This window comes from Manduca sexta, chromosome 7 (genome assembly GCF_014839805.1).
Source record: "Manduca sexta isolate Smith_Timp_Sample1 chromosome 7, JHU_Msex_v1.0, whole genome shotgun sequence".
NCBI classification, from domain to species: domain Eukaryota; kingdom Metazoa; phylum Arthropoda; class Insecta; order Lepidoptera; family Sphingidae; genus Manduca; species Manduca sexta.
This window is the reverse complement of record NC_051121.1, coordinates 10,683,417-10,698,172: the sequence shown is the minus strand read 5'-3', so window position 1 is coordinate 10,698,172 and position 14,756 is coordinate 10,683,417. Positions and strand designations below refer to the sequence as shown.

Sequence of the window (14,756 nt, the reverse complement as noted above, 5' to 3'; positions counted from 1 at the left end):
CACAAAAATATGGCTCAGTCACTCCTTCATAGCTAACACCCCACCAAACCATCACTGAAGTCGGATAATGTCCACGTTGCACTCTGTCGACTAATTGGGAAGCTTCCTTAGAGCTTTGAGCATAAATACGGTCATTTTGTTTGTTAAAATGTTGCTCAATTGTAAAAATTTTCTCATCCGTAAACAAAATTTTTCTGTGACCTCCCTTTGCGTACCGCTTCAGTAGTTGTTTCGATTTTACCACCCTATTCTTCTTTAAATTATCAGTTAAGAAATGGCCAGTGCGTCTCTTATAGGCTGCAAGTCCTAAGTCATCTTTTAAAATACGCGACATGGTTCTAGGTGCTATCTTCATTTCCCGAGATAAAATCTTTTGCTTTCGGACAGGATTTCTTCGAATTCTTTCCCTTACTGCTTTGACCACCTTTTTCGTACGAACACTACGTGGACGGCCAGATCTTTTTCTGTCACAAACAGAGGAGGTCTCATTGTACCTATTAATAGCCCGGTACACAAACATTTTACTAATACCAAGTGTATGGAGAGTTTTAAAAATTGCATTTGGCTCCATACCTACTTTGTGTAATGCTATCACAGCGATTCGGTTCTCTTTATCACCCCACACCATTTTAATATCGCAAAATATTTTACAATGTATTGGCGCCAAAATGAGAAAACACAATGAACAATCGTATAAAAATGACAGATTCGAAATTCAAATGTAATATTTTTTTATAATTAAGTGTAACAGTATTTATGGCCAGACTAAGTATATAATTTTATTACAGGATTCCCCGTCGTGCGTGTGCGAGATCACGCGTCAAGTGTGTGACATACAGACAAACGGATCGAACCTACCTGAGATGATGTCGCTCCCGGACGTGAACACTTTGAACAGCTGGCTGCTGGACTCGCAGGAAGTCTACATAGAAAGAAGGTAATATTCCTACATACATCACTCCTACTTTACTAAAACTGAATAGGGTTGCGATGTCTCTTCCAATTCATGATCCAAATATTCATCGCCTTTCCCTTGCCTGGGATAAGTAGAGGTATCATCATAGACACATTTCAACATGGTAACTCCCATCTAATAAGGGACAAGCACATTGACATAAAGCTTGCACACTTTTTCGTCCCCTTTGGTAAACATTCTCACCACGTTATATAGATAATATAATTAATACCTCCAACTCTTTCAGATACGGTGGTGTGACGTCAGCAATTAAGAACAACCTTACCAACATAATAACATGGTACAACAACAAGGGTCATCACGCGCTGCCTGTGTACCTCAACATGGCGAATAACGCACTCCTGCGCACCGTCGCACGCGATCCTCGCGCTAACATTACCGTCTCCACTCACCCCTTGAAGATCTCTAAAGAACCTATTAGCAAGGATACAGTGTAAGTAAATACGTTGATCTTGTGGCTTGGCGCTCAAATTATGCTCTTAATCTTTTACTTAAAAAAAATGGTTTGAAAACATTTAGAGGTCTAAAAAAACACATTGTGACTAGACTAAGGCCATCAATAAGGGCTGATATCGTTTTTACCCTATTACACTGTAAACCATAAATATTGTATCTCCTTTTCTTCGAGACGCTGTGCAGTTAAAAGACATATTATCCCATAAAGATTTTATCGCATTCACTACTAGCTGTGTCATAGCGGGAGAGCAATGTATTAAGGGTAGAGTATGTCGACTAGCTCGCAGCCTAAATGGATTGTGTTTATTCACCCCAGATACCAGCACATAGCTGACGCGGGTATATCGAGCCTGGTGCTGATCGGGTACAGCCTGATCAGTGCCGGGGCCGCCATCTACCTGGTGCATGCGCGCCGGACTCAACAGAAGCGACTGCAACTGCTGTGCGGAGTCTCACCGGCCTTGTATTGGGGCACGGCGCTAGTGTGGGACATGCTCGTGAGTAGTCAATAGTTCAACTATCCTTTAGGTCAGAAGAAGAAGAAGAATCAAAAGAATTTATTTGTTTGTTTGAACGCACTAATCTCATCAACTACTAAACCGATTTTGTTTTTTTTTAACCGACTTCAAAAAAAGGAGGAGGTTATTCACTTATAGGAATACTACATTACTCCTGCTATAGGCTACTTTTATCTCGAAAATATTAGCGGGACTTTTATCCCGAAAAAACTATTTTACACAGGCGGAGCCGCGAGCATGTCTAGTAAAGTAGAATTGAAAAGCTGGAAATGGTTCCTCTATGGAAAGGGAGATTTCCAACCAGCGGGTGTTGTGCCTGACTGTCTCCAGCCTCTATGTTGACTAATCTCCGGAGTTGGTATTAAATAAGCAAAGTATTGCGCAAGTCTCAGTATTATGATTCAGGATGAACTAATACTATTCCTTTTGACAGTTTTACGCCGTAGCGCCATTCAATCATTCTTTGCTGCCAAATAAAAAATGCCATGCAATCTTTACACAATTTACCTATAGTTTAGTTAAGCCAGTTGAAGCATGTCTAAGCTATTGAAGTGGGTATTGTGTTTTTCAAATTAAATGAAGTTATTTATTGGGTGCAGCCCTCTCCAAACAAATGTTCTGGATTCGGCTTTACATGAAATTATTTGTTCCAGATAATCTGCATCAACATGGTGGTGACGGCGCTGGTGATGCTCGCGTTTGGGTTCCCGGTGTTTGTGGCGCGAAACAACTTACCAGCCATCTGCCTGCTCTTCATACTTTACGGGTGAGCCATCATGGCTTCTGCATGTACTCTATTACTCCAAACATCACATTAAAAACTTTCAATCATTTCCCAAGTTCCACGTGAAGTATAATTAAAATATTTTTTTCTATATCTATTAGTTCAAATGAACTGCTCTAAACAACAATAACAAAACCAATTGTATTTTTTTTTTTCTGTATCATACACTGTAGTAATTACTTGAATTGATTTTGAAAAGAGCAATACCAGAGTTCTTGCCAGTTCTTCTCTGGTTAGAACTGCTTTCAAACCTGGTGGTAGAGTTAATATCGACAATAAATAATGTATAACATTTTACGAGTTAAAATTAATAATTTCATTATAGTATAGTACGATAAAGAAAAACTGTAAAGACACAAACATATGTAGGCGATTTAAAAAATATATATTTGTTCAGCTAATTTTGTAGCTGGAGGTACAATATGGTTATTATGTGCAGATACGGATGCGCCAACCTGATCCACGTGGCGGAGAAGATGTTCAGCGAGCCGAGCATGGCCAACATGATGCTGTTCTGCGGGAACACGCTGTGCGGGCTCGCCGGCATCACTATACTGCTCATACTCGACATCATCTCGGAGTCTGATGTAAGTCACAATGAAATATATACTTATTAATTTTAATTTGCTTACTTTTTACTTTTTAAATTTAATTTGCTGCAAAGCGTATCCCCCGATGGTAAAGGCTTGTTATGATTAAGTTGTTTCCTATCATGTGATCGAATATGGCACGCAAAGCCACAATATGTATACCTATATACCTACAATACTTTAGCTACCGTCATCATCAGGTTCAAGAATTCCACTTCGGACGGACAGGAAAGCCCACCTTACTGATTTCCAGACCAATATTTTAGAATTTAGTTATAATGTCGTTTAAAATTGAACTGCTGCGATACATTTATCCTTGTTCACTTTTTTTATCTGTGGAAACATCGCTGAATCATGTGCTTTATTTTCCTTTTATAACTTAATAATATTTTTTTTCTTTACTTATATTAAGCAAGCCCTTTAGAAGTTAAATATTCCAACAAACAAATAATAATTGTTAAAAGCACACAAAGAACATAGGCGATTTAAATGTTTTCTATTTGTTTGACTATAATATTTGTGGTTGTTTGTACTCAAACTTTACAAAATCCGTTAAAAGTGAATAATGTTTACACAGAGGACCGACGACGCTCGCTGGTACCTCCACAAGCTGTTCATGTTGTCGCCGCAGTTCGTGCTGGGTGATGGCATGCTTGAGATCGCCAAGAACACCATACAGGCACAGGTAATAATATATTGAACAAGCAAATATTTATATTACCTACAAATTTAGTCATAATTCGAAATTGACTCAGAAAGTTTTGATAAATTGTATGGTCAATGAAAATATACCGAAAATCTGTCGAAAACATTGACGTATATTCTAGTACATATATGTCTGTGGTCGAAAATATGTTTCTTGCTAGTGGGTTAACCATAATAAGCCGGAAGCGTAACTTGAAGTCATGATAGTACTGAAGTAATTTTCACGACCCATAAACCTCGACAATACCAGGAGATAAAATAGAGATTCAACGCTGCAGCCCTTCAATAAAAATAGAGATTAGGATAGAAAGTACTCCTTCAAATCTCTTACACATAGGATTTTCGGTGTGTTTAAAAAAATTTACATTTCCAGGTACTGCAACATTTCGGCATGGATACATACCGTGATCCATTCACTACGGATCTGATCGTCTACCACTACGCGTACCTGGTGGTGGTGGGGACGGCGCTGCTCCTCCTCAACCTGGCCATCGAATGCGGATTCTTCGAAGGCATGTTGCTCAGGTAATACAATTCTGACTGGATAATTCGATGTGATTTGTGTAGAAGGCGAGTGATGCGTTTTGGCTGTGTGCCTAAATATTACCTAAATATTACCCGGATCTATATCTATACTGAGACATCCATAACATAAGACACATAAATTATCATTTCCCGTGGGATGCGAAATGATGATGATGATGATAAAGTTAAAAATATAGGTGGTCGGGGCGGCATTATCCAAATTTTGCGCCGCCTCCAAAAAATTCAAGATCCGGGACTGATATGTATTTTATGATTGTATTCCGTAAAGATTATAATCGATCGAGTTTATTTTTTAGGATGATAATTTACATAACTGTCGTTACCCTTCTGAAAGAGTAACATGTAATATGTGGTCAACAGAAACCCACACAGTTCGAGCTAGAATTCACTTAATACGTTCTGGTTCATACTCATACTGCCACTTGGCTTGGCTTGGTAGACTTCACACATCTTCGAAATTCCTATAGAGAACTTCTCAGATGTGCAGGTTTCCTCACGATGTTTTCCTTCACCGTTAAAGCGAACGATAAATTCACAAAGAATACACACATGATTTTAGAAACGTCAGAGGTGTGTGCCCTTGGGATTTGAACCTGCGGACATTCGTCTTGGCAGTCCGTTCCACACCCAACGAGGCTATCATCGCTTAAAAAAAAAACGAATAAATAAATAAATATACATAAATAGAAATAGTTCTATAAAAATAATACGAGGCTTTCGTGATAGATTCCATCGGGACAGTGAACCGGAGTTGCCCAGCGAGCTGGAGCCAGTGGAGGTGGCGGAAGAGAGGAAGAGAGTGCGGGCATCACGAGCACATCCACTCATGCCGATACGGATCAACACCATCGGCAATATCAACAGAGGTAGTGAATTTGTCTAAAAACTTAACAATTTGATAATTAATAATTTACCGTCTTTTGTCTCATCTTCATAGTATAATTCTTGTAGGATTGAGTATTCTAAAGTTTTTAGTGTTGTTGCTATTATTTATAATCAGGAGTAGTGGTACGTATACAAGTGACTTGCCTCGAAAAAACTGTAGGAAAATTATTTATACGCATGGGCCTCTAAAACAATAATTATGATATCAGTTGAATTTCGTTCATGTAGGGTTCGTGCAGTCTGCGTGCGACAAGAAGTCGGTGTCGGCGTGGTACAGCGGCGGCGACGTGGCGCAGCTCAGCGCCGTGCGCGTGCGCTACCGGGCGGCGCGCGGCGCGCGGGACGCGCTCGCGGGGCTCACGCTCGGCCTGCGCGCCGGACAGGTGCGGGCTCTACTCAGTATACATATTAACTAACAGGGAGTAATAAAGGTTCTACGGTGCAAAAAACATTAAATATAAACTATACGTAGGTCTCAACGGATCATCCATGTCTTTGCTTCAATTGTAATAATACTATAGTCCATACCTAGATTTATTGTAGGGATAGCTTGCTGTAATGTTTTGCAAAGGTAGATTGACTTATCCCAGGATCAATTAGTCAGAAAATCTGGGTAAATAATATTTGTGTACAAAAAGTGAACATAACGAGTATAGCAAGCACACTATCTTTCTCCCACACCTATGTCTTAATGATAATAATCTCACAGTGAGAGTTGTATGTTTTAAACACTTTTGGTATCTTATCGATATTCGATAATCGAAATACTAACCTTTATTTCACAGAGCTTATTCTTCCAATGACGTGACAGGGAGTAGGGGGGAGAAATTACGCCAAATCGGATTCTAATTGCAATATTTATATTAACTTGTTCATTCAAATTCCTTTATCAGTGCACAGCGCTACTGGGTCAAAACGGCGCTGGTAAATCGACGACGTTCGGCTTGCTGACCGGCGAGGTGCTGGCTTCTTCCGGAGACTTGTATCTGAATGACAAGAAGGTCGACTCCAGAAAGCTCTGCCAAGGACTTATAAGTACGTCACTTATAAACCATATGCCTCTTATTCAGAATTTGCATTTCGTGTACTTAGTGAATGCATTGAATATAGAGGACATTTTTAATAAGCGATCCAAATTTTTATCTAGCGATATTAGAAATCAACCAATTAAAGGATTGGTAAGCATGTAAAAAATCTTAATTCTCATTAGCCCATTTTTGCGATAGATCGATAAAAAGGATAGGAATCGACTTCTAAAAACGGTCGTAAAATACTCATCAAGTCATTTGTTATTGCTGAATGCAGATCACTTTCAAAAGCCTTTACATAGTATTATGTTTAGCAGTGGGCATCATGTTATTATTATTTTATTCATTTATTTAAAACTTTATTGTACACAATAAATATAAAAAACAAAACAAATATGTACATATACACATGGTGGAAATAATTAAAACATCGGTGGTACAAGTGGCGTTTTTATCGCTCGAGGCGATCTCTACCAGGCAACCATTGGAGATCCCATTGGAACCATGGAGATGATAAAAATAGTTGAAAAAGCAGTTAATGGCGTACGTATATAAAAAAAACTCATTTGTCATTATTTGTCCGCTTTACAGGTTACTGTCCACAGAGCGATGCTATCGACCACCTGCTGACCGTGACGGAGACTCTGGAGTTCTATTGCAGACTCAGGGGCATAAAAAATCAGGAAGAGGTAAATAATTGAACGCTTCATGTAAAAGGCCCACTTTCAAAGATATAAATCGACCAGTCCTTTTAGTGAAGGTACTTTTAAGGCTTCTGCCATTAGAGTTGACCCGAATTTATCGATATGGAAACCAAAGTGATTGTAGTTAACTTAATTATTTTTTTCAAAAAATATCTAGGGTAGGTTTGTAGAAATCTATGTTTTACTTCACAGGTAATAAGGCGTACGATCGCGTTGTTCGAGCTGGGTAAGTACGCGGGAGTGCGCGCGGGCACGCTGTCGGGCGGCAACAAGCGCAAGCTATGCACCGCCGTCGCGTTCATGGCGCGGACGCCGCTCGTGCTGCTGGACGAGCCCACCAGGTGACTAGATGACCTTAAATTATACTTAATATATTTTCTTAAAAGCGGTAAAATAGTGCTATAGTTAATTATTAAAATTATTAATAAAAAAAATCTTACGAGTCTATGTTTTAACAGAGTTTTTCAGCATGATGTTATCTAATAATAAATTGATGGTGTGTGACGTTTAGAAAAGGCGGTTATATTTTTTTTCTACTAATAAAAAAAATATTTCAATATCATTCGATTTCTTTAAAAGTGTTAATCGAATAATATTTTTAATTTGACGCTACTGTAATTACAGTAGTTTATTTGCACATGACGGCACTATTGCACTGAGAACAAACATGGAAATCCTATGGACCGCTACACTCGACCACTCCGCTGCAGACGCCATAGTTCGCCGTAGGGACTGGCGAGCGCCGGCATCCGCACTGTACACTAGCAAATCTTAGTGCAGCAAGTGTAGATCGTTGACTGATCAATAGGGGACCGGACAAATTTTCAGAATGTGTTTTAAATTGATCATTGTGGATATAAATAGCCAAGAAAAATAGTATTTTGCACAAATAAAGCTTAAAAAGTACATAAAACCATGCCTAAATGTTAAATAGCTATAATTCCCGCGCAAACGCTACATTATGTCATTTCGTCTCGTGTGACGTCATACGTGGATAAAGCAACTTGACACGTCTTGTCATTTGAACAGTGATTCAATAATGCCAGATTAGGGTTATTTACCCTAGATTTAGGGTAAAACTGAATCAGCAGGGTATTTTTTATGGTAATTTTTGGGGTAATTCTACGAATTAAGGTAGTAAAGCTATTGTTTCACGGTATTGTAATAAATATTGAGCTAAGAGAAAGATGTTTCCTACAAAAATTGTAGGCCATGAAACAATTATAATTTTTCATTCAATACAATTTTCGTGTACAGCTAGTTGTTCCTAATAAAATGAGATAATTAAATTAATAATTATTGAAGTGGAAGTGAAGAAAGAAGTGGCGTCTGCATAGATAAGGATATAGAAAAAAAGTACCGAATTATTTATGATTGGTTTAAGCGTAAAATTTTAAATTCCAAATAATCCTGGGGTAAAGAGAAATTATGATCTGGCAACACTGCATAGACCGTGTTAATCTCAGGCAATCTCAGGTTACTGTGTAACAACCAGAATTCTATATAAATAAATATTCTATTCCATATCATGTGGCAGCTAAAACATAAGTAAATACATCTCATAACCATAACCTCCCTGGGTGTACAAATGATTTAATTAATTGAAATATTCATCAATTTATTTTAAACCGAAACACTATTTTTATTTACTTACATCAAAGTGATCCTCACAGAACTAAATCGGTGAGTCTGCAGACATTCCGTCGTAGGTTCGTCTTGCTAACTGCAACCACTTTATTCGTATATCTGCTTTTCGTGGTACATCAATAAATAATTTGTTTGGTAAAGATATAGAAGTATTATTACATTCAGGTACGACGCACCAACGATATTTTTTGCGGTCCATTATGATTAACGATTAAACAATTTGTAAACGTTAAGCTGGAAGATAGTAACAACGTTCCGTATAAATTAATATTAATTATTAGAGCAGTTCTGTGTCAAAAAACACCTTTAAAGCATTAAAATAACACAACGCGGTATGACATCCAGATGACGTCTGTTTGTTTACATTTTACCCACGTGTGACGTCATGCGCCGTGATTGGTGTTTCATTTGCCGTAAAGAATAGACTAAAAATATTATAATTATTGTATTTTATTTATTGATTTAAAAATACAAATCACAACTCTTTTACAAAAACAAATATGAGATAATATTTTTAATATTACAAACTTTACTTTAAACTAAATTTCAGATTTTTTGGTAATACCTGTCCGGTCCCCTATTGAAACGTAATTGAACTCCACAGTGGCATGGACCCGGCGTCGCGCGCATGCGTGTCCCGCGCGGTGCGTGCGTGCTCGCTGGGGTCGGGCGGCGCGCGCGCGGTGCTGCTGTCCACGCATGCGCTGGACGACGCGCGCCGCCTCGCCGCCACCGTGGCGCTGCTCCGGGCGGGCCGCCTCGTCGCACTCGCGCCGCTCGACGACTGCCTCACTAGGTAACGAGACTGTTGCTAAACGTCTCTTGCGCCGAGTTCATTTATTCTCCTCAAAAATCTTCATAAAAATTTTGTGTTTAATTATAACTAAATTGGGGGAAATCCCTCATCTGGCAACATTGCATTGACAGAACCTCAAAGGACATTGGCCTAGTTAACATCATAGGCTGTTATCCACAGACATATTACCTTGCACGACTTCAAATTTAAGTCGCAGCTTGATTATTATTTCATTAAAATGTTCTTACTTTGAGTGATTGTACCTATTTGAACACAAGAATCAAACAATCATTTTCCTTTCGATATAAGTACTGTATCTTATTTTATATTGGAATTAATATAAATTAAATGAAAAGTTCTCGTTTTGTAAGTACTGACTGAGCACACATTCATCAATATACTTTTCATTATATTGACTTACTCACCAATGAGACGATGCAGCTATTAAGTAACTATGCATGTATAGTGTAGTGGTGCAAGTGACAGGCCCGTGTCTACAAGTGTGCGTGTGTAGGTTCGGCGGCGGGTACGTGGTGCAGTGCGTGGCGGCGGCGCCGCGCGCGGTGTGGCGCCGCCTGCGCGCGCGCGCGCCGCACGCGAGCCTGCGCGTGCTGCACGCGCGCGCGCTGCACTTCCTGCTGCCCACCACCGCCACAGGTACACATCACATAAATGCATTCTAACTCTTGATAACAGTACAATATTTTGATTTCACGCAATAAATTACGCTACACATACACTTTATAATAATAATTATTGCCATAATTAATATTGTTACAAAATTAGACATAAACACAAAGAAACTAAAAAAATTGGCAAAAGGAAATGGCGCAGTTAACTGCTGTCTAAAATAGCACTCAGCCAGCGTTGATTGTCAGCCACTCCTGCCCCTTTGGTGTTAGGCGGTGAACTTAGAAGTTAGGTTATTGGCTATTTAACACATTATAGCCATATGTTTTGCATAAGACATAATTGTAACAAACATCTATCTACAATAAACATCCCCTACTGATTGGCATTTTACTTAATCTTACCTTAACATCAACTGCAGTGTAACCACTTTGCCACCCTAGAATTATAAATAAAATTATAAATATAAGTGATACTAATAAAAATTCTAAATCTATATCGACTTAGTAAACAGTAACGAAATCAATTGAACTTTCAGTGGACAAGAAGGAAGTGACGACTCGGCTGAGTGATATCTTCCGATTGATGTCAGAGATGCAGGCGTCATGCGACATAGAGGACTACACCGTCAACCAGAGCTCTCTAGAACAGGTACCTTGTAATTAGATAACAAAAAATATGCATCTTCAAATTACGAACAGCAACAGCTCATTGGCATTTCAACGGAGGTCCCATATTTGGTTTAACGGCATCAATTTGCTAGAAAACCAAAGACCATCTTCTAAATTTCAACATACTCAAGTCAATTCAAAAACGATACCGTTGCGCCAATGTGTTGGATTGAAAAGCGTTTCCTCGGCGCTTTAACGCGTCCTTCTTTAAGATTTAAAAAGTATTTTCCGGTAAATTGGGGCTTGGCGGCGACTCTGATGTAGTTGATGTCCTAAAGTGACCACAAATCAGGAGAACCGTCACAGTATCTACCTTCGATGGCAATAAAAAAACTTAACCCTCTAATCAACAATCATTATTAAAAACTCAATTCTCAAAACAAGTAATACTGGTGGTAGGTCTCTCATGTATTAGAGTCCGCCTGGGTAGGTACTAAGGTAATATCTATTTTTCGCCAAGCAGCAGTATATAGTCACTGTTGTATTCCGGTTTGAAGGACATTGTAGTCAGTGTAACTACTGGACATAATAAGACTTAATATCTCATGTCTCATGATGGCGAGCGCAGTGGAATACCAAACAATACTTTATAATTCAAAGTGTTGGATGGTGTTTCTATTGTTTATGGGCGGTCGTATCGCTTACCAGGCGAAAGGCAAGCTGGTCTCGTTATTCAAACCAAAAAAAAAAACAAGTGTGATTTTATCTATCCTACATTACAATTTATCTTTGGCAGATGTTCCTAAGCTTCACAGACAAGGCGGAGGTAGAGGTGGATCCGGTGGACATCGAGCCCCTTCCCTCTCCCGAGATGGTGCGAAGCGACCCTGAGGAACTCGACAGCATCACCTCACTATGACAATAGACATGCTCATTAGGTTACGTGACCAATAACGGCAAGGAGCAAATTTGTGTACATCATTTGTCGAGAGATTGATATATAATCTGAAAGTTTTAATCTGGTGAGTTCAAGCCATGATTTTGGTGTGATTTCGTAGTATGTTTAAAATTTGGTCTAGTATTAGGCAATATTTAGTGAAACGTTTATTTAATGTAAGGGATTGAACTGATGCAAGGTCAAACATATTATACCTACGTTTATAAGATGCATCGTATGCGGAGTGATTCATCTTATTCTTGCATAAATTGTTAGTCTTTTCACATCTTACGTCAAGATTTAACAACTTAAATAGTCTAAATTTTAAAATAAGACCCCTTTCTATCTCTGAAAATATGTTTTAATCCATATTAATAAAGAGGACGTTTTCTATTTTCCTGATACATCTTGATTACCTTAAAACTTTTTTTTCTCTAAATCCTGGATTTATTAAACGTTTCCTATCTATCTTAATCACACGTTATTTGATATTTTCACGATAATATAAATCTCTGCACGCGGTTAGTAGTCGATATTTATAAAAGAAAGCTCTGAATTTCGCTGCGCAAGAGTTACAAGGAACGTTACCTTCTCCGTCTGTCTACCTCTCATAAGAAACGTAATAGGAATTGCATGTTATTGTGTGCTAGTTTGAGTACGTTATTTAAACCTAAATATAACATGTTTATAACTATTTTTGCCTATTATCATCATTATCACCCGCCCAATGTCCACTGAACATGGACCTCCACCAAAAATATTCTTGACTATAGTGTATAAAAAATAAATATTTATTTAATTCGTTTCGGTTTCTATTTCCGGTTCGGGTATTATACTAATGAGATTTTTTACCGGTATTAGATTCTGAAATTGACGTCAGCCAAGTAGTTGGTCAAAATTTAACAAATAAATTATCCGATGTCGTCCCGCATGCGCCTATACCATTTTGAAAAGAGACAAAGAAAAATACACGTACCTTATTTGTGTTAAAATATTCCGATATTAACAAACGTTGTTCCTACTCTGATCAAGGACGTCGCTACCAGGGAAGAAGCTAAAATGACGAATCAAGTGGTTCTTTCTTACTTGTCAATGTTCTAAGCTTTCTATATAAAAGCTTTAACATTGACTAAATTATTTTTTACAGCCTATTTACAATATATAAAACAACTTTATAACCAGCTGTTCCTTTTAGCCTTTTGGCGACGCTCTTGACTCAAATATTACTAATGTAACTATAGGAGAGTGGGTTGGGGTAACATCGGATAACGGGGTAACACCTTTGATTCAATATAACTAAACCTTATGCGGAACCCAAAAAAATCTAATTTAGTAGCCGCAGATTCAAACATTACAAATTGGTATGTGTTTTGTCTGCGAGGAAACGTTGTCGAATGTAGTAACTTTGAATATACTGTCCTACCCCGTGAACCTTACCCCAACACACAATAGAAAAGTACTATTTTTACCAATACCATTAAAAATAAGGATTATCAAATGAAATGCATTATTTTGTGATATTTAACTTGTAGCCAAGTACTTACATGATTTTTATTCATCATATAAATATCAATTTTCAGACATTGTAAGCCAAAGTTGTACTCGATATTTTTGTATGAATTCAATAAGACAATGATTTTAGGTCAATGTATCCTGCATTATATTTTTTACACTGTCTGAAAAATATAAATAAATTAATTTAGGCTTTAAGTATTTGACAATGCATATTGAAATGTTATAATGGGAATACAATTCCCTTTTAAGGAAAATGCATCCCATAATGTGATGTTGAAGATTAGTTTAAATATGGACAGATTTATGAACAAATTTTATATGTATTGTGCAGTGTGACTGAAGTGATGTTGCGATGGACCTGGTTTTATAATGTATAGAAAAATTTAAATGCATGTCACATTTTATTTAAGACAAGTTAAAAATATATGTGTTACAACGTTTATACCAGTTTACGCGAATCTTTAACTATGTATTTTTTTATTAATATTTGTAGTATTAGAAAATTTTACATTTTATAAATAAGTTAAACACAATTTTGTAAAATGTAAAACAGTTATTTCTCCTCGGCCACCGCGATTTTAATTTGCAGAACTCTACATTTTTTTTGAAAGTTTAAATTATTATATAATAGGACCGATGGAAATCGGTGTACTGTGGTAATGTTTGACCATCTGAACACAATTTGTTACAATGTTGGTTAGAATTTATGTATAATCTTGTAAGAAATACGCAAACTCTGTGATATTTAATATTTTTATGTATGTAGACTATATAAATGGAAGGTTTACGGAATCTCTTGTTTTATTGAGTCCTGTCGCCGTAGCGTTAAGAAGCATATTAATAAGCCTGCATGATTGTGTCGAATGGCATGAGATAGTCATCTGCTGCCATTCATTACTCTATTTAGACGGCATCGCGCTAACCATTAGGTGCAGTGCAGTCGCTTTGGCGTGCTAGATAAAAAAGAACCTTAACCTCTAAGATATAGCTCGTATATAGTTTTATTTTTTACCAAATATCATAAAACTAAAATTAAGCAATGCAAAGCGCGCTTTAAATTCAGGGAGTATTACCAAGATTATTTCTTATGGTACCCAAATTAGTAAATATGGGTAGAACTTTTGATCTGCACAGTTGAAGTTGAAAAGCATCATATCATCAATATAAGGAGGTTGCCACAATATTATTCCAGTCAGTAGTACTGGTGTATAAATGAATGAATGAACGAATGAACCTAACCGAATTTCGGCCACGGTGGCCAATCTCAACGGAGATCAGCCAAGTACGCAGGATATATTACTTATAGTGCACAAGTATGTCCGCAATACACAGGTACACTTTTATTCCTTTACTCTCATAGTCCGGTGAGAGAGCGATCCGACATGACCGGAGAGAGATCAGGCGCAGACCACCGCGGCTTTACGTGCT

The 14,756-nt window shown here is 37.7% G+C and overlaps 1 protein-coding gene across 1 annotated transcript in view; it reads left to right on the top strand.

Moving 5' to 3' along the window:
- The window catches only part of LOC115442462, a 94,686-nt gene extending 80,566 nt beyond the window's left edge, over positions 1–14,120 (top strand). Inside the window, exons 55-70 of the mRNA XM_030167501.2 lie at positions 789–937; positions 1,203–1,409; positions 1,749–1,929; positions 2,604–2,716; positions 3,174–3,321; positions 3,902–4,009; positions 4,403–4,554; positions 5,302–5,441; positions 5,689–5,843; positions 6,354–6,495; positions 7,080–7,177; positions 7,385–7,533; positions 9,444–9,635; positions 10,150–10,292; positions 10,804–10,916; positions 11,673–14,120. Of these exons, the coding sequence (XP_030023361.2) occupies positions 789–937; positions 1,203–1,409; positions 1,749–1,929; positions 2,604–2,716; positions 3,174–3,321; positions 3,902–4,009; positions 4,403–4,554; positions 5,302–5,441; positions 5,689–5,843; positions 6,354–6,495; positions 7,080–7,177; positions 7,385–7,533; positions 9,444–9,635; positions 10,150–10,292; positions 10,804–10,916; positions 11,673–11,795 (2,313 nt within the window). The 3' untranslated portion in view covers positions 11,796–14,120. The remainder of the gene's footprint in view (positions 1–788; positions 938–1,202; positions 1,410–1,748; positions 1,930–2,603; positions 2,717–3,173; positions 3,322–3,901; positions 4,010–4,402; positions 4,555–5,301; positions 5,442–5,688; positions 5,844–6,353; positions 6,496–7,079; positions 7,178–7,384; positions 7,534–9,443; positions 9,636–10,149; positions 10,293–10,803; positions 10,917–11,672) is intronic.
- The last annotated feature ends 636 nt before the right edge of the window (positions 14,121–14,756 follow it).